Source organism: Squalius cephalus (assembly GCF_949319135.1).
Source record: "Squalius cephalus genome assembly, chromosome: 20".
Lineage (NCBI taxonomy): Eukaryota > Metazoa > Chordata > Actinopteri > Cypriniformes > Leuciscidae > Squalius > Squalius cephalus.
The window spans coordinates 24,071,646-24,097,178 of record NC_137141.1 but is presented as its reverse complement, the minus strand read 5'-3'; the positions used below and the strand labels follow the sequence as shown (position 1 = coordinate 24,097,178).

General features: G+C 37.1%; 1 protein-coding gene across 12 annotated transcripts in view; it reads left to right on the top strand.

Moving 5' to 3' along the window:
• The window catches only part of esrrga (estrogen-related receptor gamma a), a 250,589-nt gene that overhangs the window by 55,468 nt on the left and 169,588 nt on the right, over window positions 1–25,533 (top strand). For 7 of the 12 annotated variants that reach the window (XM_079853338.1, XM_079853334.1, XM_079853327.1 and 4 more), the window contains one exon: window positions 5,070–5,116. In XM_079853338.1, coding sequence (XP_079709464.1) covers window positions 5,070–5,116 — 47 coding nt within the window. Of the gene's footprint in view, window positions 1–5,069; window positions 5,117–23,473; window positions 23,493–24,377; window positions 24,487–24,570; window positions 24,590–25,533 lie in introns of those variants that run through there. The other 5 variants (XM_079853328.1, XM_079853331.1, XM_079853349.1 and 2 more) reach the window with 5 other exon arrangements.

Genomic DNA, 25,533 nt, shown 5'->3' with positions numbered 1-25,533 from the left:
GTGCATTCATGGATTGCTGTTTCCAGTACACAAAAACTCTTGTTCGGAGAAGAAAATTGCCAGGCTTAGCCTGTGGTAAAGAAAATCGTTGGCAGTGAAAGCACTTTTTTGACCAAACAGATGTTGCATCTCATCACTGCAGGATTCATCATATGCATTTCTAGCCTGGTGTGTTTTTAGTCATTTAGACATCATGGAGTTCAGGTTTATTGAGCTTAATCCAAGAGGAAAAATGAATCTCATGCAGAGAGCATGATAGAGTCTTTATTTATCTTTATGTGTCGCCACATGACCAGGGCCGCTGGAATTTGTTTCTGTGAATGCTGAGCTAGGCAAGAATCACAGAACTGTATTTCTTCTAGAGTGTTTGTTTCAGTGATAGTAGGGCAAAACAAACTGAACGTGAGGTGTAATTTATTTATTGTATAATACAGTGTAACAGAACAAAACCGTTTTCGTATTTATAATGCCGCTTCCTTTTATTTGCTTACCCACAAATCACTGTTGATATCTGATCATTTCACTGTGGTAAGCCTGTGTTTGCTACTAAGTTTAGTTCAGCCAGCCTATTTTAGGAAAGAAGCTCTTGACACAGCCTGCGCCAGTGAAAAATCTTCCCCAGATTGGATTCCATAGGAGCATCACCAGGAAACAATCAATAAGTGAGCGGAAAGAGGCCCGTCTCCCTTGATCGCTATGTCCCAGCGCCCTCAGAGCCGAAAGAGGGAAGAGTCAAGCATTTGTGCTTTCTAATGAACCCGTTCCCCTCTCCTTTGAAACTATACTCTCCACTATTGCTATTGCTTATTCTTGGGGTTATGGGATATAAACAAACACCTTGTTGATTTTTTCATAGATTTCTAGTGTTTGTTTATTCCTTTTTTTTTCCTTTTTTTGGGATGTTGGAATTCCGGCTGGAATCAATTAAAATTTTTACATTTCTTTGACATGTAACTGCTCTCACAGTATTTACGCTATAGGGATTTGATGCCTCAAATCTTTATATATATTTGATTAAATTTACTATAAATTAAATTAAATGAAAAGATAAAAGATAAATATATATATATATATATATATATATATATACAATTTTATCTTTAAAATATATCAAATAAAATAAATATAAAAAGTAAATTAAATCAATGCAGTTTTATTTTCATTCGTTTTCTCTCTATTGTTTTAGTTTTTTTTTTTATAGTTTTCGAATTTCAAATTAAGTTAATATTTATTAATTAACTGGCAAGTTGTAAATATTCAGAACACTAAAAGTCTATAGGTGTGTATTATTATTATTATTATTATTATTATTATTATTATTCATTTAAAGCTAGTAGTATAGCATCTAATGTGACCTATTACTCTCAGCATTTGTAACACGTGCACAACCAGCCATTTTTACAGTCACACATACTTTGTCTTGCAAAAGCTGTCCTCATCACAAAAAGTTAAAGATGACAGACATTTAGAGGGGCAGGAAACCCTCAATTTTCTTTGCCTGAGCAACCAATCTCCATCAAGAGCAATTAGTAGCCTGTAGCACCAATGGCTTCAGACAGGTTCAAGTGTCCTGGCATCCTCCTATCATGCCTGCTGGTCACACCTCCCTGTGGCTGGTTCCTGCCCGCAAACACTTGCTCTTTTTTTATCTTTCTCCTTACATCTGAGATATTCACTCGTTGTCAAGACAGGGATGTGGGGTTGTTTCTGTCTGGGAAGTATATGTACCTGTGTTTAATGTCCTGTATTTTCTCTTTTTAATTCTGTCACCAGATAAATGTCTATTTCTTTCTCACCCCCACTCTAAACCAAATTATGCTACTAGCAGTCTTTGATGAACGTATACTGTGTGCGGAGAGTATATATTACTGTATATTTTTTGACGGAGGTGGTGTTTAGTGGCTTTTGCATCTGAAGTCTTTATATTTATACATTATTATAACAAATTATAACACATTAAATTGTTATAAATTCTATTTTGTTCAAATTTTAAGTCGTTATTGACAGATCTGCTCTAGCTCTGCGTTCAGGAGAGTTCAAGAGGGAAATATTGATGTCTGGTTTGAGAACACTTCTTTCTTTTCAGTCAGATCTTTTCAATTAATGGACTGATTTAGTCCACAAAACCAGTCTGAATGATTGTTCCTTATTCTCACTGATCGGAACTCAACTCCAATCAACCAATCAGATTTGAGGGATAGGCTTTAGTTAAGGCTTACAACAAGGGGACTATCATTTCTTATCATTTCCCTCTGATTTTAGGGATAAGTTATGGGTAGGGTTAGGTTTAGGGGTAGGGATAGGGTTAGGACTATGTTTTTGACAGGAATGTTGTTCCAGGATCAACAAAAGATGTTTTAGTCTTACTTGGCAAAATCACAGTGACCTGACATAAGGGTTCCTTTAAGTTCCATTAAATTCCTTTAAGATTTTGGGCCTTATCTTGTCAGTGTTCCAATGTCGTCACATGACATGACGGCAAACGAAAAAAACACCATGCTCTGGAAAAGAGAGTTTTCTTACACAACGTCTTATTCAGTTAAAATAAAATCCCCTTGAGTGTTGTAACCCATTTTAAGCACTATACCAAGCAGCTTGTTACTGCCTCTCTCTCCTCTGGCTGCCTATCTGCCTTATCACTCCGTCATTCCACACTTCTGTTGCCGTGTGTGCAGACAGAGATGGACTGTGACAGCAGGCGGTGGGCAGCGCCTGGTCCCAGACCTGCACCCACCCCCCATCGCCCCACAGGGAGGGCAGGAGATGAGCCCTGTGCGCCGGTGGCCGGAGGAGTTCTGTAGCGAACACATGTATCACTGTAATGTCTTGTGAAGGGCCACTTTGCCAAGAGTATTAATTAGAGGTCAGGCTTTTGGGGAGCTGCTTTGTTTCAGCCCCAACTCCACGCTCTGCCAGGTCAGGGCTCCACTCCAGCATGGCTACAAGGGAGGCTGCTCAAGGCCTCTGCGTGTATGTGTGTACATGTTTTGGCAGGAGGTTACGCATCACACTGCTTGATCTCTGTACAGCATTTTATGTGTGGACAAATCGAGACTTTTAACTACAAAAACAAACAAACATGTAAACGCTTGATTTTATTTTTCTGATCTTTATCTGACAAAGAGTTGAATTTTATGCTGTTGCATGTGTGTTCTGTGTGCATTTTTTGTCTTTTTGCTTAGTATTCATCTACACCACTCCCTAATTTTCAATGTTAAATAACAAAGTAAACAAACATAGGAGTCATGGCTTAGCGGTTTGTGCACATCCCCCAATAGTTAACTGCTAGTATGTTATGTTACAAACCTGCTATTCAGTAGTGACATGACATGACATAGCATGACATAGCATAACATAACATAACATAACATAACATAACATAACATAACATAACATGTAAATAAGTATAATTGTTATTATTATATAATATGAACTATCATAAGTAAACAAATATTTGCAATTTTACTCTTATGAAGCTAAGGATATCCTGGAAATAAGTTTTGACTCAATGATAAACCAGTTTGATAGAGAACCCCCCCACCCCTTACCCACGATTTCCTGTCCCTATCAATAAAAGTTCAAATTGTATTTTATTTTTTATTTATTTTTTACTTTTCCAGTCCTTTCTCATTTCCTCTGTTCTCAAATACACATAATTTCCCCGTGCACAGTTTGTTAGTGCTGTGGCAATCAGTACAGACAGACCCGTACAGGTGTTTGGGAGATGACCGTGTCAGAAGTTAACAGGATTTTGCCCCGCAATGGAAACCAGAGATAGAAATCGGAAAATGTTTATGTGATATTGCATCCAGAGTGACAAGTGTCAATAGTTTCTGGATGGAGGTGAGGCAGGTATGGATTTTTAAAAGGCGCTCTTCCAACCCTGCCTGTCATTAGATAGTGACCAACTCCAGTTTGCCTGTGCATGTTGAAAATTTAATCTGTTGACAAATGCTGTATTAATAGGGCCCAGCAAGAGTGGGGAAGAAAAGGAGGGGAGGAACATGCCAGACCGTGTAGAATCACATCCTCAAGACCCTTACATTACAAAAGATTGAAACAGCAGTATAACTTGTATACTTTGAAGGTGGAGCACAGCATCTGATGAATAATATTCTTAATTTCTTAGAAACGGATTGTGTCACAAGAAAGTCCAGGAATCACATGAGATCATGGCACCATGAGAATTTGGCTGAATGTGGCTTTTTTTATGCACTTTTGTGGCCAAAAGTGATGTCCGGAGGGGATTGGTTTGGGGATTTGTTTTTAATTACCCTACAAGTTCAATTAAGCCATCAAGTTATATATAAAAACAAAAAAGCTCACATGAAAAAGCATGCATTGACCACAACATAATCAGTTTTTTTATTTTTTTATATATTTTGTTGGTTCTCTCTTGTTTTTGCATTTGTTCACAAAGGTATGACAGCCTGGCCAAACATGATGAGATTGTCTTTATAAAAATGAACACTAAAATCTCATCTTGGGCTTCCTTATGTTTTTTCCTGATAAATCCCATATTTGCGACGCAATTTGTGACAAAATCCAATCCTTTTTCTTATCTCTAAATTTCACACCTCTCCTACCAGAATGGCAGGAGACAGAAATGTCAATCTCACTACATAAAAGCAAATCAAGCAAATAAATGATAACCATGCAATGATTAGCCTGTGTTTATCAGTGCCGCCATATATGTACATGTTGTAGATGTCTCTTGTAGAGGTAACTCTATATTCCTTTATCCCATGTGTCCAAGAGTCTGTTTTACTGAGCACTCATTCTCTGAAATACACACTGTGGGAGTGAAGAGGCATGACCGCACCAGCAATTACTGACTCCGCACCTCTGACTCTTTAATTTGTTCCTCACGGACTTGCCTGCAGCCAATACGCAAAATCAATAGCCTCTCCTCCAGAAGAACTAGTGCCAACAGCTCCACTGACATATGAAGATACATGTTCTTCCATGAGGTCAAAAAAAAGAGAGGATTGCATATATTGTTTTTTGTAACATGTTTTTGTAATGCTGTATAACAAATAATTGCTTAATTGTTTGTTTTTTCTTTACAGTCTTGTTTCTTCTGCAAATCCGCTAAGTGGCTGTCTGTCAACACAAGGTAAGTTGTTCTTACTGAGCTGTTAATCTATGCTAGATCCATGAGCTATTTAGTTGTAGTGCAGTAAGTGTTTCTCTGTTCGGAGGAAACCACTCATTAACACAGCATGTACCAGGATTTGCTCTTAGCACTTAGCAGTTGTCGAAATCCACTTTACCTGGTTTTTCTCATTATGTGATAATGGACGGAGAATCATAGTGGCTCGATAGCCTTGCAATTAATCTCATCTGCATTGTGTTAACTGTGTCACTGGAAGAGTGTTGGTGCTCCACAACATTTCGATGCCAGCCACTTTCCTTAGTGCACGTACTGTAGTAGGTTAAAATGAAATTAGAGAGGGGTTGGACTGGGGTCGCCCAACAATGCTTTACATTTTGATTAACAACTTATATAATTAATGGGAAGAGGTCATGTTTTATTGATGAAATCACAACCATTTTCTTGTACACAACTCCCTGTTGTAAACCAATACCTGTACGGAAGAAGAGAAGACCCTGTTAAAGATGACATGAAACAGTATGCACAGCTCTTTTAAAGGGTTAGTTCACCCAAAAATAAAATAAATTCTGTTATCATTTACTCCCCATCTGTCACGGGGTGTTTGCAGGCGAACAGACGAAGACAGGAGAAGAAGGTTCCAAACAGCAATAGTTTTAATAATACTATTCACGAAGGCACAGGTAGCAAACACGAATAACATAACTGTGACCGGACAAAGAGTGCAGGAGAAAGAACTACTTAAGTACTAAACACAAACGAGGATAATTAATCAAACACAGCTGACACATATGAACTAATAATGACGTTAACCAAGGTAACGTGGGAGAGTGGCGGTAATCTGCACAAGTACGCGTGACAAATAAAAACGAACTGAAAGTCCATGAAAACGGAAACTAACAGAACATAACGGTGACACCCTCATGTTGTTCCAAACCTGTAAGACTTTCGTTTATTTTTGCAATGAAATCTGAGAAATTTCTGTCCCTCCATTGACAGTCAACTACCACTTTGACGCTTAAAAAAAGTTTATAAAGAGATTGTAAAACTAATCCAGGAGGATCAGTTGTGCTTCTGTTTATGTTTGCTGATCAGTGTTTATATGTGAATAAAAGCCTAAATTAAATCTGTTCATCATATAAAGCGATCATGTCTCTTCAGAAAATTTGGACTAAACCGCTCTGTTCATATGGATTATTATTATTTTTATACTGTATCTCTTTATAAATTGAAAACGGCATTTTCTCAACATGTTGACAACACGAACCAAACTCTTCCAGGCCTCAGCTACAACTACAGTGTTTGAGGCAGGGGGCAGTTTCTTCATTAGGGTGATTGGGTGACGCACCACCAAAGTGCAAAAGGGACTTTTTCAATCACATTCGCATTCAACCTCAGAGTTACGCTAGCTGTCACTGTTGTTCTGCCTTTGGATATTGTCCAAATAGCGTCAGCGTTCTGTGGAGTACCGCCCATTTTTGGGCGATTTCACTCTGGCCGAGAATTGCCCAGAGTGTTCCCAAGACTTCCATACAAAGATTTTTTTTTTTTTCTGAACTGCAGCCATTGCAATGCATTCTCTATGGGTTTCGGGAGGGCTCGCACTAACGTGCTTTCGTCATCATACGTAACCTTAACTTGTGCAGCGATTGGTGGAAACAAATATACCTCTATTAATAATCTTTAAGCTGAAGTGACATCCAATAATTTCCTCAGTGCATAACTTACATTTCACGGACATATTCTCCATCTGTAAATGTTAGAAAGTCAAGCAAATATTTCTATTTTGCTGTCATGAGTGGACGAGCCTTCTGCAGGCTAAACTTCCGTGGACGAGTGCCGCCACGCGCATGCGCGCCGAACAGACGGAGCGCAATAGAATATGAGCGCAGTTATTCTGACTAAAATGTACATTAACACTGAATTATAAATATATTTTGCTAAAATATTTGTTGTTGTTGGTGAACATAAATGTGCTATAGAATTTCAAACCTACAAGTGTATTTTTATGATATCAGTTTTGTTTGGTTAGTGAATTTAACTACTTCTTTAAAAGCATTATTTTGTTTTTAGATTGTAATGTTGCAATGTTAGTAATGTCTTTTTTGGATAGACTGCAAGGTTGATAGACTGCAAGGTTACATTCACTTTGTTTATTTTCATAGCCTAGGACAATATTTATCAGGATATAAAATAATTAGTTTTTTAATTAAATACAGATTTTTTTTTAATTTTCTTTTTTTATTCAAATAGAACAAAATGTAAATACTGAGATCATACCATACATCGCCATTTAGCCCAATTTTTTTTGTGGCAATTGGCTATTGCCCAACTCCTTATGGCATGCTTTAAATGCAGAATTTTCCATTTTTAGCTAAGCACTGTTAAATGGTTATTTAACAATTAGCCTACATTCAGCTCTGCATTAATAATTCAGTTTGTTTGCACCCCCCCAATTTTTTTTTAGCACCAGTCGCCACTGGTTTGAGGGTGGGTCAAAGTAGACATTAGGCTGGCATTATGCAAATTTGGGTAAAACTTTATTTTACAGTGTCATTGTTACATATGTTACATGTAGTTACTATAGTAATAACTATAAATTATGCATAATTACATTCAACTAACCCTAAACCAAACCAAATCCTTATCCTAACCCTATAGCAAGTACATGTAGTTACTTAATATTACTCAGTACTTAAATGTATAATTACAGTGTAACGAAGACACCTTAAAATAAAGTGTAACTCAAATTTCTTGCATTGTTAAGTAGGTATGTAACAGGAAGTGTGGCTCGAATTGCTGACCACCCATTTCAGCAGTTCAGAATCGATCTTTAAAACTTTTGAAGTTTTAAAGATCACAGAATGCTATATAATCCACTGAATGACAGGAAACATTCCAAAAAATATAATACATTGTATTATGGTTGATATTAAATAAGTGGGGTTTGATTTCATGCCTTTAAACTGCAGAGACATGTTTAATTTTGCTCTGCCATTTTTTCCCTAAAGTTCTTCTGTAACTTTCTGTGGTTTTACTATGAGTCAAGAGTGAGATCTCTCTCCCTAAGCATCTTATTTTTAGACATTATACATATTCTCCCCCTGAACATGGGCTAAAGAGACCCAGCAACATTAATTGTGACTTCAAGCTAAGTTTACAAAGTTTTTGGCTCAGAACGTGACCGGTGGCCTGGCGTTAGACCTGTTGGGGAGCCCCTGTTCATTAGTGTTATGGGCAGGGGGCGATCCGTGGTCCTTATGTGTGTGCGTGTTGTGACTTTTTCAGGGCCGGACTGTGAAATGCCGGTGAGGAAGCAGCCTGCAGACTGTTTGCGCTGATGTCACAGAGAGGTATGATGACGTGTGTGCACCAACAGTGCAGTTAGGTCTGTCAGTGCGCATCCATCACGGACGTGGCCGGTCACTGGCCTCTCTCCATCCCCACAGCTGAGACCAATGTGGACAGACAGTTGGAGCCCCTTGTATTTAAAGCTAAGAAGTTCAGACAGATGACACCCCTCAGGGAGGGCTGCAAATGTGCGTCCCCTCCCCTGCACTTTTTGAAAATTCCTGTAGTGAGGCGAGAGATCCTGGTTATTGCCTGTCACCGTTTCGATCCGGTTGTTGACTAGCTGGTCATCCAAGAGTCTATTGAATCTCAGCTATGGTCTCTGGTTGCGTCTCTCCTGGAGCTTCTCAAATGAGATGTAAAGGAGAAAATAATGCTCTGTCTCATTCTGGTTGCCATTTAGCCTAATACTGAGAGACACTTTGAACAAGTCGAAACATAACCCGTGGACCACAAGCCACAAATTCTAAATCATTGATGAGATGCTCCTCTTAGCTATACACTCTGGCCGCCCCTGTCAATCTTCTTCGCCAATTATGCACCACCATCCTTTATGTTTTTCAAGGAAGAGGATGTGTTTTTGATGTGACCTTCTCTTAATGCTGGATTCACGCTTGAAGCATCCTGTGATATTGTTCTTTTCAGTCACATCAGAATGATCGCTGTCATATTGCATCTTATTTGATTGCCTTCTACCAAGATTAACTACATGGCTGAAATGCATACCTCTTCCAGCTGTGCTCATTGAGAATGCCCAGAGGATCATTTTATTCCTCAGAGGTTGCTCTTTCATAGATCTGGAGACTTAGTGGAGTTCCCAGTTATGTTTCATTGAAGCATCAACTTTGTCTCAGATATGTGTATCCGAAAATTCCTAAGAAATTAAAAATAGACTCCTGTAAGTCAATTCTTGATCTGTAGTAAGACTATAGAGGTATACAATTAATGTGATAGGATAGTGCAGATTATTTGGTACTACTAACCTGTATGTGTATATATTACTTATATTAATTTTATAAGGAATGTTGTACATATTTGTGTATAGTATATAAGAAAGAAGGGAGAAAAACACTGACTCTTTCTATGCATTACATCGTTACGCCAGAGGTTGCCGATAGGTGACTGTCATTCATTCAAGCAATTTGTTCAAGATGCCCATTTGTGCAGGAACCAAACAAGTGATTGTCTTGATGAGTGAGTCATTGAATAATTTATTCAACAGCTTCAAAGTTGCTAATTTAATAATATTTAATATAATTAAATCAAAATAATAATTAAAACAACTGTTACTCGGAGATGCACAGCGGTTTTGCTGTGGTTTTATTTGGAATTGTGTCCTTTGATGGAGCAAAATTAAATGAGGTAACCTGCAATGTTGTGTGTTACAAAGTATCAAGTTCTTGTTTTTTAATGTTGTATAAAAGCTGCATCATACTTTCAATCTGTTTTTCAGAATATTAGTGCCGAATCACAGCTGTAGCTACTGATGGCTAATATTTGGGAACAACAGCACTCTTGCTACTGTGATATTGCTTATAGATATAGATATTGCTTTACACATTTTCATTGCCACTCAGGTGTGTTTAGGTGTTTTTACGTTTCAAAGAAAAAAAAATCACATTTACTCAGGCTTACTCATATATTAAATGTAAATATTTTAGGGAAATGGAGATGAAGATGGAGAGCAAATGCTTAAATCCTCAGATCTTTGGATACACTGGGCTTGTATATTCATTACTCTCCAGAAACAAATGTTTTCTGAGAACTTCAGATTGTTTATTGATTTTCATCTCTGAAGCTTGAGTAAGTCTGTCTGAGGGGCTCCCACGGGACTCCAGGGGTTCGATGACGGTGTCACGTTTCAAACCTGGCTGCACACTGTGCCATGTCAACTCCTGGGATATGATAACAAGTAGAATGAGTGGAGAGGACAGCAGCCCTGTTTCATCTGGGTTCCTCACTGGTTCTCATTACAGGGTTGGAGTTCACCATGACGTGGTCTTTACTTAAGATTTTTTTTAGTCCTCGCTGCACTGCTGTGATCCAACTGAGAAAAATACACTGTAAAAGTGGAGTTGTTACTAAATGGAGTTATTTATATTTGATCTGATCTGGAAAAATGTCTTTGTTGATGTAACCTAATGTATTCAGGTTGATTTAGTCAATATTCAATACTATTTATGGCTTAAATAAATCACTTTACTCATCACATGAAGCACATTTTTAAGTTATCTGACAAAACATTTTTACAGTACTAAGTAAAACGAAACAGTACATAAAAAGCCAAAAATTAAATAAAACCTCTTTTTTTTTCCAAGGATTCTTGTCTCAGGACCAGGACGACCCATTTTATAAACAATTAAATAAATAATAAAAATATATATTTTTTTAAATTCAACATGAAACAGTTTTCAGCCCAGTTTACTTTCATTATCTAACATATTTCCAATAGTCAAAGGCAATTCTGATGCTGTGCTTCTGTGTAATTTAAATACATGTCGTTGTCATGACAAGCATGTCTTTTATTATTCTCGCATAATCTTCAGACTGATGGCAGAAGGCCTGGACTCCATGCCAGCTGTAATTGGACTGACTGACATGTGAAGCAACCAATCACAGTTCGTTTTGTTCAGTGTCATGTTTAGGGGAGTGGAAATGTAAAATCGATGTCTCTACAATAACAGACCGGCGCGTAAAACTCTTGGAAATATTTTAAAGAGCCTAATGAACATCACATATTTCATATACTTTTGACAGACCAGTGTTTAGTTTATTCTGATAAGCGCTCATTGTCACCGTTGTAAATATGACGACTTTCTTCTTCCATGATGGGGTTTGGCATTGAGACAGCTTCGTTTCCAGGCAGATCGTTAAAGAATGCGACACGCACATCTCCTGAAAATCCTGTAGACTTCAACCAATCAGATCACGACTTCTAAAATCCTTTAATAATAATACATTTAATTAATTAAATCAATAATACATTTCATAATATTATTTATGCAATTGTAACTGCAGATGTAAATGCATATTTTATATTTCTGTTTTGTTGTTTATTACATTTTTGTGGTGTATGTGCAACTTCAGATGCAGTTTCTTGTAAGTGTAAAGACACAACAACAACAACTTGTTTTTGTATGTGTACACGTGTGAGCACAAGCGAGCCAGACACAGAACTGGCACATGGCACTGCAGCTACTTAACAGACACACTCTTAGGTCTTTTCTTACGCATGGCACTCTCTTATAAATAGCATTGATTTAAGTACCAACTATTCACAGCATCTGTGCTTTTTGGCAACCACCTTCTTTTTTGCACATGGTTCTCCTTATTTAAGTCCTTGCTTTTTTTACTCAAATGGACCTTGAGGACAAACAGCCACCTTGCCAAAGGTTCCAAGTTGACAATCCCAGATTAGGATGATCTGCGACCTGACCTTAGTGCATGCTGTGTCTGAGTGGGTTCCTGGTATCGCATGACCAGTCATAATGGTGTGTAAGCCACATTGGGGATGCTGTCAGCACTGTGCTTCTGTTCACTTTGCCTACTCAGAAACCATTGACCAGCACCTCAGGAAAAAGCAGATGATCCTCCCAGTCATTGGCAGTAAATTAGTTTTAAACAATCCTCAACATTTATTAAAGGGGTCCTGTTAAGCTTTTTCCCTTTTTTAACTTTAGTTAGTGTGTAATGTTGCTGTTTGAGCATAAAAAACATCTGCAAGGTTACAAAGCTCAAAGTCCACTCCAAAGAGAGATATTTTATTTAACAGAATCCACTTTTCAAGAACTAAAACAAACGTCTCGTTTGGACAACAATGCACTTTTTCCTGATCTTATGAAGTCATAATATTCCTCATTTAAATAATCCCCGCCCACGGAATACGCAAAAAAGTTGTCGAGGCCTGGTTGAGCTGTGCTGTTTTTTCCACCCCGGAAAAATTTGTCCTAAGGCTGACGAACTTAAAGGTTAAAATTTATTTTTAACTCTGTTCCTGAACATTATAACCTCAACGTTTGTCGTTTGCTGCACATATTACAGAGAACTGCAGACAGACAGAGTACAATGCAGGTTATATGCACAAAAGCTTCTCCTGAAAGACATTTTGAAAGAGTCGGGACAATCTGTTGTTTATGGATCACAACTTGTAAGTATGTCTTATTATTTGTAGTTGTGTTACTATTAATAGTTCCAATAAGCTTTATGTTGTTGCTATGATAGCAATGTAAACGAAGGGCAAAGCTTTGCCTCCGCTAGCCTGCTAACTACAGTAACATTACAGTATTGATGTAGTGTTTACTGTAGCTTAGGTAAGCTCTTGCTTTTGTAAGACTGTTCACTGCCCCTTAGGAAAATTATCCATGATTTTGTGATCGATTACTGTTTGTATTACCATGGTTTTCTGACAAAAATGATTACATGTTGGATAACATCGTATCTATAAGAAAATTACATACCAGTCTGAAACGTCCTGTGAAAACTTGCAAAATGTGTGCTTGAAATCCATTCAGCAGGATCCTCTTGTTTGTTAACATTGTCAGGGTCTGAATCGGGCTCGAAATGGTTTGAAATTGATGCCATTGTTAATATTTACATCTGAATAGAGCTTGCGGTTATTTAGGGGCATTACATTTCCCGAACACGCGCTATGCACTGCCAATCACAACACACTGGGCCAGCTAACCAATCACAGCACATTTCGTATTTGGAAGGAGGGGCTTCATCGAAAGCGGCGTGTTCAACCAGACTGGGGAGAGAGGAGCTGTAACAATGTGAAATATGTGAAAAATAATGAATTTTTTGAACAATCAAGCATGAAACATATTCTAGTACACCCCAAAAACAAAATCAAGACTTCGTAAAAGGGCATAATAGGACCCCTTTAAAGTTTTGTATGTTTGAAGACAGAATAAAATTCAACTCTCAGACAAATGTCCAATGAGATCTACTGACATGATAACTAACAAATATTGCTGTCTGAGATGCATCACAAATATATTTATGCAACAACTTGGAGCACATCTGTTGCTGTGAATCATAATTTGAGTCACAGCTTGGTGCCCTAGTAATTACAAAATCTAATACGTTTGCTCTCACTTAAAAGCATTCATGTTCCATGCACATGAAACGGCAAACAAGAGATAAGACTTCAAAACATGGTTGCTTTCAAGGTAAACTCTTAAAAGGCAAGATCCAGGTCTAGATGTTCAGGATTGTTTTTCAGACTACCTTCTTAGGCTCTGGTGAGGAGATGTTAGGCATGTATTACTGCAATTTACTATTTTACTTCTAGTGGATGATGCTCGTTTGTGAGGAATTATTTGTTTACATCTTTATTTTAATATTATAGAGGATTTATTGGAATTAATAGATTGAATGTAAGGTTTGTTTGAGGCTAAGCATTTATCACTACATTCTTTTTTGTTTATTTATTTATACTTGTCTTAGATGATTGTTTAATGTTTGGAAATGTATTACTGCTTTCTGTTTTTTATTTGTTTGTTAATTTATTTTACTAATAAGTATTACTAGTATTATTATTTACTATCTTTGATGTTAGGAAATTATTATGGCATTCTTTTAGTTTTTTTCTTTGATTGATTGCTTGTTTTACTAGTAGTAAATTGTTTGATGCTAGGCATTTGTTACTACGTTTATTTATTAGAAGATTATGTTTTTATATTAGGAATGTACTTGTTTGTTTGTTTATTTTACTAGTAGCACATGGTGTTTGTTTGATTATAGGTATTTATTGCTTTATTTATACTGATATTAGATTGTTTGTTTTTTATGTTAGGAATTTGTTTCTTCATTGTTTTTTTGCTTCTTTGTTTATGTTACTATTAGATGATGTTTCTATTTTACTAGTGCTAAACAATGTTTATTTGATACTAGAAATGTATTACGTAGCATATAAAGTTTGTTTGCAATAACACTTACAGAAAAATGCCAGAAAAAACATGTTACCATTTTTTTTATGTACCATATTATCATAGGTTTTTGGACATCTCATTTCATTCAGTATTCCTTTGCGTTTCAACTGGAATTTACCTACTCAGATCAAACTTTGAGAACTTGGACAGTGTACAACTGAACACCCCCATTATGTCTTTGTACAAGTCTCGGTCAGCAGGAACTTGCTCAACCAGCACCTTGTTATGGCATCTCAGATGAGGAAGAAGACTCTCATCACTGAGGCATGTCCTGTATAAAGAGCATGAAACTGAGAAGACGATGTTTGTTACATATTGATGCCTATCAGCCCTGAAGATGGGAGCCATGTTTCATCCCCCCTGCGCTTGTCCGCCGCTTGGCAGACATGCCCCTTGCCGCTGCATAATCATATTAATTTATGCCCTGAATCAATTATGCATTCAGATTCTCCTGATAGCTTGTCACTTTTTATCCATTAGTCTTTGTGTGCCGGTTGTGGGATGGTAAATAAATAGAGAACACAACACGCCCCAAGCCACTAGAGGTGTGGTTAGGCATCCGAGTGTATTTGTGGAGATTTAAGGGTTATTAAGCGAAAAAGGGGCAGTCTCTTTAATTTTTCTTATCTTGTTTGACACCTCGGCGGGTTTGTTAATGGCGGCGAGGGAGGGGCCGACAGGGTTGAAGGTGTCACATCTGAGTCGTATTTAACAAAGAGAGAGGAAGTTCACCAGGACGCTTGCCATAAACGATCACGCCACAAAATGCAAATAGTTCCTCTGATGAGGCATGTTGCTGCTCTCTTGACAGTGTCAGAGTAGCGCAATTACCTGGGAGAAGAGAGCTGGCACTGGAGGGAGGTACGAGCTGGAGGAGACAGGCTTCGGCATCTGGGCTCGTGTTCACAAATTGTCTTATATCCGAGAGTGTTGATGTGGAATCGGATATCCGCCTTCAAACTGACCTTAAACAAGATATGTAAGGATGATTCACAAGCACTGTCATGGACATTTCATTGAGAGAGTGCTCATGATAAACTCTTCTTTTTTTTTTTTTTTTTTTTTGTCAGAGTGAGAGTACTATCACTGTGTTTTTTGCTAATGGCAAACCTCATTTGTTTAAATACATACTATCTGGATAGTGAGCTAACGCTGAGCGGCTCTCTCGGGCTAAAAGGGCATGTGCATGTTTGGTGATACAGCAAACTAGATGTAGGCTGCTGAGGGGACAAACTTCACTTCTAATCCAGACGTTTCACAGAGACGACAGGGGCAATGTGGACTGTGCTGTTTTTGCATTCATCATAGCCACAGCCATTTGCATTCCATTAGAGTGTTTTATTTAATCAAACCAATTAATTACACCAGTAGAAATTATATATATATACAATGGATGGATGGATGGATGGATGGATGGATGGATGGATGCAAGTACAGCATGAGGAGAAAAGCAGAGAAGCGATATGAAGCAAATGGCATTCCCTTTACGTAATAATAGGAAACCTATCGGGTTTCCACAGGGTTGAGGTTACACATCAATTAATGCCCAAATGCAGAGCAATCTGATCCATTTTCAGGCTGTGAGCTTCAGCAGTGTCTTATATTACGCAACGATGAGCTAGATATTTAACACCTTTCATTTCATTTTCTGCTGCTACAAAATGTTCAAATAGAAATAGCATTCCTCCATAAGGCCCTGCTTGATATACCATCTGCATGCTTGTTGGGTGTAATAAAAAAAAAAAAAAAAAAAAAAGCCTGCAAAACTTTTTCAATAAAAAAGGAAGAAAGTTTTAAATGTTTGCTTGACTAGACATCTGTCTACAGTATATAATTAATATAAATGTTATTTTTTAACCTAAATATTTTGCATTTAAGTCAGCTTGCATGCAAAGTTTGAATAAATTCACATTCATTAAAACAACCCTTAATTTTAATTGTCCAATTTTAAAAATAAATATGTTGATTAGACTTACAGTCACAAACTGAAGACGTGTTTGATATTTGAACTCCAAAACAAGAAAGACAAAGAATTCAGTACCAAAGTGTGGTATGCAGGTGTAGTAGCCTATGAATATATTCCTGGACATACTACTTCTGGCAAATTGGCTTTCACCTATGGCGTACTAACAGCAACTGCAAAAATGATTTACTCGGGTAACGTTAAGTCCAATTTAACCACACATTTTTTTTGCAAATCTGAGAACTCCTCTGCTCCTTTGACCTCATGAGGTAGCAAAGAGTCCACTAATCACATACTACAGATTCTCAGCAGATGCATTGTTACAAATACTGCATATTTGGATACCCTATTTGACATAATTGATATTTGCATGCAATATAGAAACAGAAAAAAAAGCGTTTCAAGTGAGCAGATCAGGACCATGGACAGCAGCCAGGATCTAGTGGAGGCCTACATATGAAAAAAGACTGCTTATCTCAATTTGTAAATTGTCATACATATGTGTGACCACCAAACGAACAATGCATTCATTATTATGTATAAAAAGTTAAACAATTCCCGGTTTTAGTATAATAAAAAGTTAAAACTTTTTGCAAGCGCCTTACTATTAATTTATTCATAAGCAAAACCAATGAGAGATTGTGAAAAAACAGATACACACACAATAGAATGCGTGCGAAATAGTATCGGCCGGATATTTACATCAGTCTAAAGCTAAATAATTTATAAATTATAATATGTTTTATTTTACGCAGAATAAACTATTTAAAAGTTTCTTTTCTGCATACCAAAACTGAAAACGCACCTCCTCTTTCTCCTCGTGCCGCTTGCTCTTATCTGCGCGTGCAGCTCTCACCAAGCACGCTTTATACAAAATTACGCTTAATTAAGTTCAACGTTAATTAAGAGTCGAAAACGTGGCTTTAACATGAGGATGAGTGTGCTATTACACATGTAAAACGAGAATATCTTCACACAAGATGTAAAGGGGCGCGCGCACGCACACACACCCACGCTGACAAATAAAAAAAGAATATAGGTTGAACTCTATAAATCATGACGCAAACATCCGCTTGCCTTTTGTCTGTCTCTTGTCACTGAATGGATTAATTCGAATCGTCTTTATGTTATTAGTTTATGGGCCATGAGATTAGATATGAATATGAAACAGTCAACCTGCACTGCGACTATATATCAAAGGCAATATAAAGGAATTAATACCTAGACAGGATGAGATGATGTATGAAAGCTGACCATCTCGATTTGATGCTTACAGACTTTTAACAAGTTAGTGATAAAGACTGCTTGCCGAATGATTACATAAAATGTTCACAAAAAATATATCATGGTGGGGACTTTTTTCTTTTTTTTTTTTACTTTCTTTAGATTTTCATTAAGACATTGTTTATCAGTGTTGTTGTATTCGTATGCATAAGTGCTTAAGTTCTAATGTTCTGAAACATGGTTGTCTAAAATGGTTTAGTTTCATTGTTGCATTGACTCAGAGGAAACTTTTCTCTGACCTATTTGAAACGCACTGATTCTTCAAAGTTAAGATAATGTGTGTAAAAACTTATTGACTTAAAAAACAAGTATTTGTAGTAAAAAATAAAAAGGTAGTATTTGCTCTGTCCGAAAAAAAGTCAAAGAAAAGACAGACAACCGATACAGTCTGCCAGACGTGTTTCATTTCGGTTCCTTGACGAAATCAGCCGACGATCTGTTGAAATTTAATTTGATTTCTTGAATAATTCATCTAATGATCTGTTGAAATTTACATGGAAGATTCAGGAGGCAGATCTTGCTGAGAGAGGGAGCTCCTGCGCAAAATTACGCCTTCCCTTCTCATTTGTTAGCCGTTTTATCTAGAAAGTTACCTATTTATATCCAAGTGTACATAACAACCCGAAGGCATCCTAAACTGCGCCGCAGCGTTTGAAGCTGAACGGTGATCGACACATGCACTGACTGCACACTATAGGGAAAAGACACCGCGCGCACCAGCCAATTATCCCTCAGCAGAAGTGACACCCAGTGACCATGTGAGTACCGACATACTTACGTTTATAGATTGCGAGGATACCGAGCGTCAAATATTACTTGCATCTTTATGTGTAACTTCACTTAATTATATTTGCATATCAATGGCAGGTTAACCAACCAGCCCTCATCGCGCGCGTCTGCACAGCTCTCCACACCTCTAACTGATAAAGCGCGCGCATCTGACCCGAGACTGCTGTGGACGTGATTATTAGTGTTTCGTTACTGATACTCTTGTTTTGTCAAACTAATCAAATGAATTGCAGCCTAGCATTTGGATTAAATAAGACTCTAGTAAAATCTAGATAATGAAAACGTTAGATGTTTTAGATGTAATAAATACAAGCTTATTAAAAGTTATACATTGAACAACATGCACTAGATGCACAAGGAGTGCTGTAACACCGAGTGAGTTGTAACGTCAACAGTTTAGCCAATTAGAAATGAGCCACAGGGTGGAATCACTATCATGCACGAGCACCATCCTCCTGAGGTGACATTAGAAGTAGTAAGAGTCTTTGTATAAAAATAAAATATAACATTTATTAATTTACAGTACATGCACTTACGTGTACTTACCTAGTAAAGTACTGGGTAATATAAGGTAACTACATGGGTTAAGGTTAGGTTTAGGTGTAGTTTCAGGGTTTAAGGTATAAGGTAATGAGGTACCTTATTACCCAGTTATTGCAATTACTATAATAAGTAAAGTATGTGCATGGGGAAAAGGACTGTAAAATAAAGTGCTACAGGATAATCTTCATGTTTGACTTGTACTGGAGGTTAAATTGCAGAGTTGGTAATCTGAATCAGCAGGCTTTCTTATTTAATTTAGATTTAGCTTTTCAACTACATGTTTAAATATCATAGAAAAAGCATGTCTAAACAGATTTTGAGGGATGTAAGTTTCCAACGTACTTCTAATGAACATTCAGAGATTGTGGCTCAGTATCAGTTGACTGATTAACACATATAGATTGTTTGTTACTTTTTAAAGTGTTAAGCTTAGGTTTTATTTCCTGTTTTAAATTTGAATTCCTATATGTTCACCATTAAAATAAATTAATAAATAAGGATTTGGGTGGTGATAGAAGTTCCCAACTAAGTAAATTGGATCATCACAACAATACAGGGTGGGAAAAAAACAGCATTCATGGTTAACAAAATTAACACCGTTTTCTAAACAACTTAAATTTGTTACAATAATATTAATTGTTACAATACTACTTAAATTTGTTCTTAACCTGTTACAACAAAATGTTACAACACTGCCTGCTCTCCCCTTTATTTATTCAAATGTGCACGGGCACAAGCTAGCAACCCCCCCCCCCCCCCTCCACACACACACACACACACACACACACACACACACACACACACACACACACACACACACACACACACACACACACACACACACACACACACACACACCGGGCCTACAGAGAACTTCTACGAAATTCCAAACAATAAACCCAAAACTGTTATTTTAACCAAACATAATATACAACTTGAACAAGATTGTTGTATGCTCTCTAGAAAAAAAAAAAAGAAAAGAGAGAGAAAATAGCCCAACAGTTTTGTGGAATGGGGCATTAATCGAAGGAGCGCGAGCATGACAAGTGCTCCTAAAGATTTATAGATTTATATTGGCGTTGCTGAATTATCTCTGAGGTGCCTTTAATCTTGATTTAATTAACATTAAAGTGAACCATCAGTTAGAGGGGCCACATCGGATCAAAGGCCACTGTAGTATTTGTGCACGAGAGAATGCTGATGATATGATTAGACTGATAGACAGCAGATTAAATGATCAGATCTCCACAGTCCTGCGCTTGTTTTAAACCCCGTCGTATGTGCCCATATGAGGCGCTTCCAGCTCGGATCAGGAGAAGCTTTGGGACGGATATACATTAGGTGGCAGCAAAGAGACTCTATTTTTGAGCAAAGGACATACACTAGGCCATGCATGACTTTATGCAGTAGATATTAAATATGGAGAATAAAGGAGTGCAAAAAGTGATCCCATTATTTTAATACACAAATGAGGGATTTAAAATGCCAGTACGTGAATCTGCATATATAAGAGTATGTTTTTCGTATCACATATAACTAGTATAAGCAATTTTAATTCAAACAAGATTCAAATATAAAATTGGCTGGGGTTTAATAATTTCTCTTTATATAACCTAAAAAAAAATACTGGTGGTGTTTTTAGTTTTGTTTTTAATGACCCTACAAGTTCAATGAAACCCTCAAAATATAAGGAAAATATTTTTTAATAAATTAAATATGAGGGAAGAATAAAACACTAAACTTTGCTAAGGTATTTGTTAAGACAAAAGTATTTAGCAAAAAAAGGGGTAAACAACTACAGGTTTTATTTTACGATGCAAAAGAAATGCATAGAAAAGCTAAAAGGAATAAGCATACATTGACTACAACATAATCAGTTATTAATATTTCAGTGGTTCTCTCTTGTTCTGCTTGTGTTCATAAAAGTATGACAGCCTGGCCAAAAATGATATCTGCAAAGTTTGGCATGTATCAATGCGTTATCACAAATAAAACAATTGACTCAAAGCGCAACTATGCAATATGCTCACAAAATCTTTAAAAACATTTTATTCATTTGAATTAAGTGTGAAGCTGTAATTTTTTCTAGGCAGGACATCACTTTTGGCCACCACTGATCCATAAAATGAATGATCTTTTCTTTTTTATTATTACCCTTTTGTTATTAGCCTCCATCTAATATACTCTTTGTGTTTTAAAAAAGATTAGACAAAAGTAGATGTGATTGCAATTTAAAAATCTGTATTGATATGATATTTACTGTAAAATCAATATTAATTCTATCCATTTAACATGTCACAATAATGTCATTTCTCAGCCTGATCTCACATTTCTACTTGTGTTATAAGTAATTGATGTATATTGATGTTTGTAATTTTAAGACTTTCATCTAGACATCTTAATTTCAAAGTGTTTGAAAAAGTGCAACAGACTCATCTCTGCACTTGTGGAAACCACTTTGAGCTCACTTTAATTTAAGGCAGAAATTTAATTTTAGTGGATTGAATTTTTTATAGTGATCTGTATGAAAGGCAGAATTGATCACACATGATAAAAGGCATGATTATACATTGTTATTTTTCACACCATTAGATCAGGCCACATTTGAGAAGAGAATGATGGGGCAAGCGTTGCCTGACAACTCATGTTTGCCTAATAATTCACTGTTGTGGGATCTGTATCTTATAGACGCTGTTGTTTACTATTAGGCAACTATCTGAAAGTGTGTTTGTGATTTGGTGACACTTAGCTAAAGTTTGCAGTAGGGGCCTATATTGCACAGTCTCTTGTCGGTGGAGCTGTCCATGGTGCTGATATGTTACTGCAATCCTCAGAATTCAATTCTGCCACTGATAAAGCTGCACAGCAAGCAATGACTGTAAGAGTAAACAGGAAATAAAGTCAATTAAACCTAAAATTCCTTAACTGAGCAGACTAACAACAATGAGCTGAACTGAGACCGTAACCTTTTGCTAATGATGTACTGAGACAGTTTTGACCTGTTGAGACCGGTTGTACCCTTTGTATATATTTTTTCATGTAATATTTATTATCTACCAAAACACCACAGCAAAATTACTTTCCATTACATGCATGAGGACACCATCATTTCTAAAATCATAAAAGGACGATACTTTGGAGACGTTGACTCGGTCAGCATTAAAGACAAGTCACAGAATTTATGGCCGAGAACTAATTAGTCTTAAGTTTAATAAATACGTCATAAATTCAATCAGAGGCATATTATTGGATTAAGATTCATGGTTTAGGTCATTGAAATACATTTATTCCCACCAACTGAATTATTAGCGTGGAGACATAAATAACCTGGTCTAGCTCTAGTGATATCGCTAGCGATATCATTACTGCATAAACAAAGACCACACGGCTGGCATGTGACAGAAGAGACAAGGTGGAAGGGGCAAAAAATAGGAGAGCTGATAATCCTGGGGTGTAGGATGGGGGTTCGGGGTCAGGTTTGCATTTTCCCCCAGGGGAGAAATACATGCCAGGACACTTGAGGGATGGACAGACCGGGACAGTCAGTAACACTCAGGCTACTCTCACCTCCAGCCCCGCGCACAATCCAAAACAATACACCCGAGCTATATCCGTCATTCATGCTGGCGTCAGTCTGCTGTCGCCTGCCTCTCCTCTCCTCTCTCTCTGTATTGAAATAACAGCATGGCCAGTATGCCAGCAATGAAGTGTTGTTACACAATGTATCTTGCTTATTATTACCCTAGCGTTCAAATGAGCACTGCAAACTGAGGTTGGGATGTGACCTTTGGCATCTTGTTCTCTTTTGAAGTGTGCAGTGGAAGTTACAGGGGCAGGTTGCATTTGAGATATGAAACTTTTCCTCTGCGTCAGCAGGATTTAGGGATTTGGTTGCATGTTAGTCCTCTGTTTGTGTCTTGGAGCTGATTGATTGTCCTCTTTAATTAGGAACGGTCTCCTTCAACTCTTCACGTTTCCCGTTTATATGACTGTCACTTTGTCATTCAATTTTCCAGGGTTGCTAGAAGAAAATGTTTGGTAAAATATGCAATATGAAAAATTATACTCAAATGACATTCTTGATCTCTTTTAATGATAGATATCCCTGATAATTGCTTTTATACTTAACTACAGAGAAATTACCCGGATTACCTATTTCTTAGTAAAGTCAGTTACAACTTATCATACAGTTTACTCAAACAATTTTTTTTTTAGGTTTTATACTTTCATAGCAGTAAGAGATCAACAATATCATTATTATCATTATCATTATAATAAAAGTAAACATAAAAGGAGCTTTAGAAATTTGAATATACTGTGGTTTTTTGGTGTTTTTTCTGTCCTTGTATAACATATTTATACAGTATGAATATGTCCCACAACCATAAAAACATCTAAAAGTGAATAAACAAAAAAACAAACAAATAGGCCTAAACAAAGCTCCCTTTAACCCCCTAGATGGAGAAGTTTATCAGTGACTGGTAACTGGAGCAACTCTTAGGATCCCTGCAAGCAGGTCTGTGTGTGTGTGTGTGTGTGTGTGTGTGTGTGTGTGTGTGTGTGTGTGTGTGTGTGTGTGTGTGTGTGTGTGTGTGTGTGTGTGTGTGTGTGTGTGTGTGTGTGTACTGAGGCACAGAGATTAAGAGAAATTAAGTGAAACATTTTGGTATCATGTGAATAATTTGAGCATTTTGTGTGTGCATGAGGATAGAGATATTATATGATATGTATTTCACTATCCTGAAGGTTAAAAAATAATGCACTTACAGATTTTGCACAATGACACTTTCACCTTGGGCATTTCTAGAACTGCCTATCAGCATTACTCCGCATCCGAATATGTGTACCTGACATACTACTACTACATGAGTTCTGTTCTGTATGACACAATTACTGTATGTAACATGATGCCCAAATATGCAGTTTTTTTCATGACACACTAGAGATGTACAACAATCTGATGATGACCATACTCCACCTGCTGAAATTCTGGGTGAAGGGTGCAGCATTGCTATCCCATAATGACTGAGAACTGAAGAGCCATGAAAAAAAAAAAAAAGCCTTAGTACTGAATTGAAACTAGTCAGATGGAGTGTCAGGAATTATTCATTTTCAGTTAGGAATATATCGAGTTTTTTTTTTTTTTTTTTTTTTTTTTTTTTTTAACGTTATAGGACTGTTACACTGCAATAATAGGGGATTAAAAACTAACTTTTCAAATAATTTGCCATCAAAAGGCTTGAGTAGTCTTCGCCTGACATACATTTTTGAAATATTTTGTTTTCTGTTGCACTTCAATGTCACATCTGTGTGTATTTGTGCAAATTAATACAAATATTGACCAGAATATTTCCATAAGACCCCTATTTGCAGAATGAAAACGTCCCGTTAGAGGCAGTGGACGCACGAATGTGAGTGTACTGTACGCCGCAGTTGATTGGACAGGAGTTTTAAAAAGCAGGTGCTGTCACTTTAAGAAGCAGTTCTTACCTGGACACCCGCCACACAAGGTAACTGACGCTTTATATCTTCAACACGCCTACATTTATGTACACGAAGCTTTTAATCACCCACTTCTGCATCAAAATGACAAACGGTTGCCATAAAAAACATGTACTGTATGTAACACCTTCACCAATTTCATCCTCGTTTTACTTTCATTTCAGTGTCGAGCGACATTCCGAAATGAATAAATTCACCCACAACAACTCGAGAAAGTCAGAGAGATGTCTGCGCGTGTATCAGATGCATGCGATTTTAAGATTGTCACACCGTCCTTGTATTGGTAACTTTAGCCCCTGTCGATGGAAATTATGCGCATTGTTTCAGCGAATGGAGCGCTTGTCCTTGAAATGTTTAGTAACATTGAGATGGAGACAGACAGCGACGCGGTCGCCATGAGATCGATTCATTCCGTAAGCTTGAGAAATTGCTCAATTCTGTTGCAGAGCGACGTTTCTACCGAGCACATGGTAGTGTGTCAGGCGAAAAGCACGCTGGATGTGTTATTGTATTTGATGGGACACCCACCAGGATATAACGTGAGCTGAGAGCTGCAGTTTCAGCCAATATAAATCAGCAACACATCTCTAGCTGCTCTGATGCCACATATGCCCTTGTTGAGCTTTGTTTATTTGCAAAGGAGCCTGATCCCAATTCACAAACAGCCTCAAAATGTGCCATATCACTACACCTTTAAGGTACTGTATTTTACAGAGCCCACATTGGAACATGTAGGGATATTTGTGAATTCATTTTTTAGATCTGATTATTTGTGCCTATACTATTGTGTAATCTGCACTCTAAGTTACTTATAAACGTCCCTCACAGATTTGTAAACTGAAACCTCAATTTTGCTATTTGTATTCATAACTGCACCGAGTTTAGAAATAGCCTATGTGTATTTATCAGTACCTACATAAAATATTTATGTTTTTTCCAACACGGTAACTATTTTATGTTTTGGCAAATTGTTGGTGAATTCGTGCAATCTCTCTTTTTTTAATGAACGTTTTCAAATGATATGCTTACTGAGTGTTAAAGGGATACTCCACTTT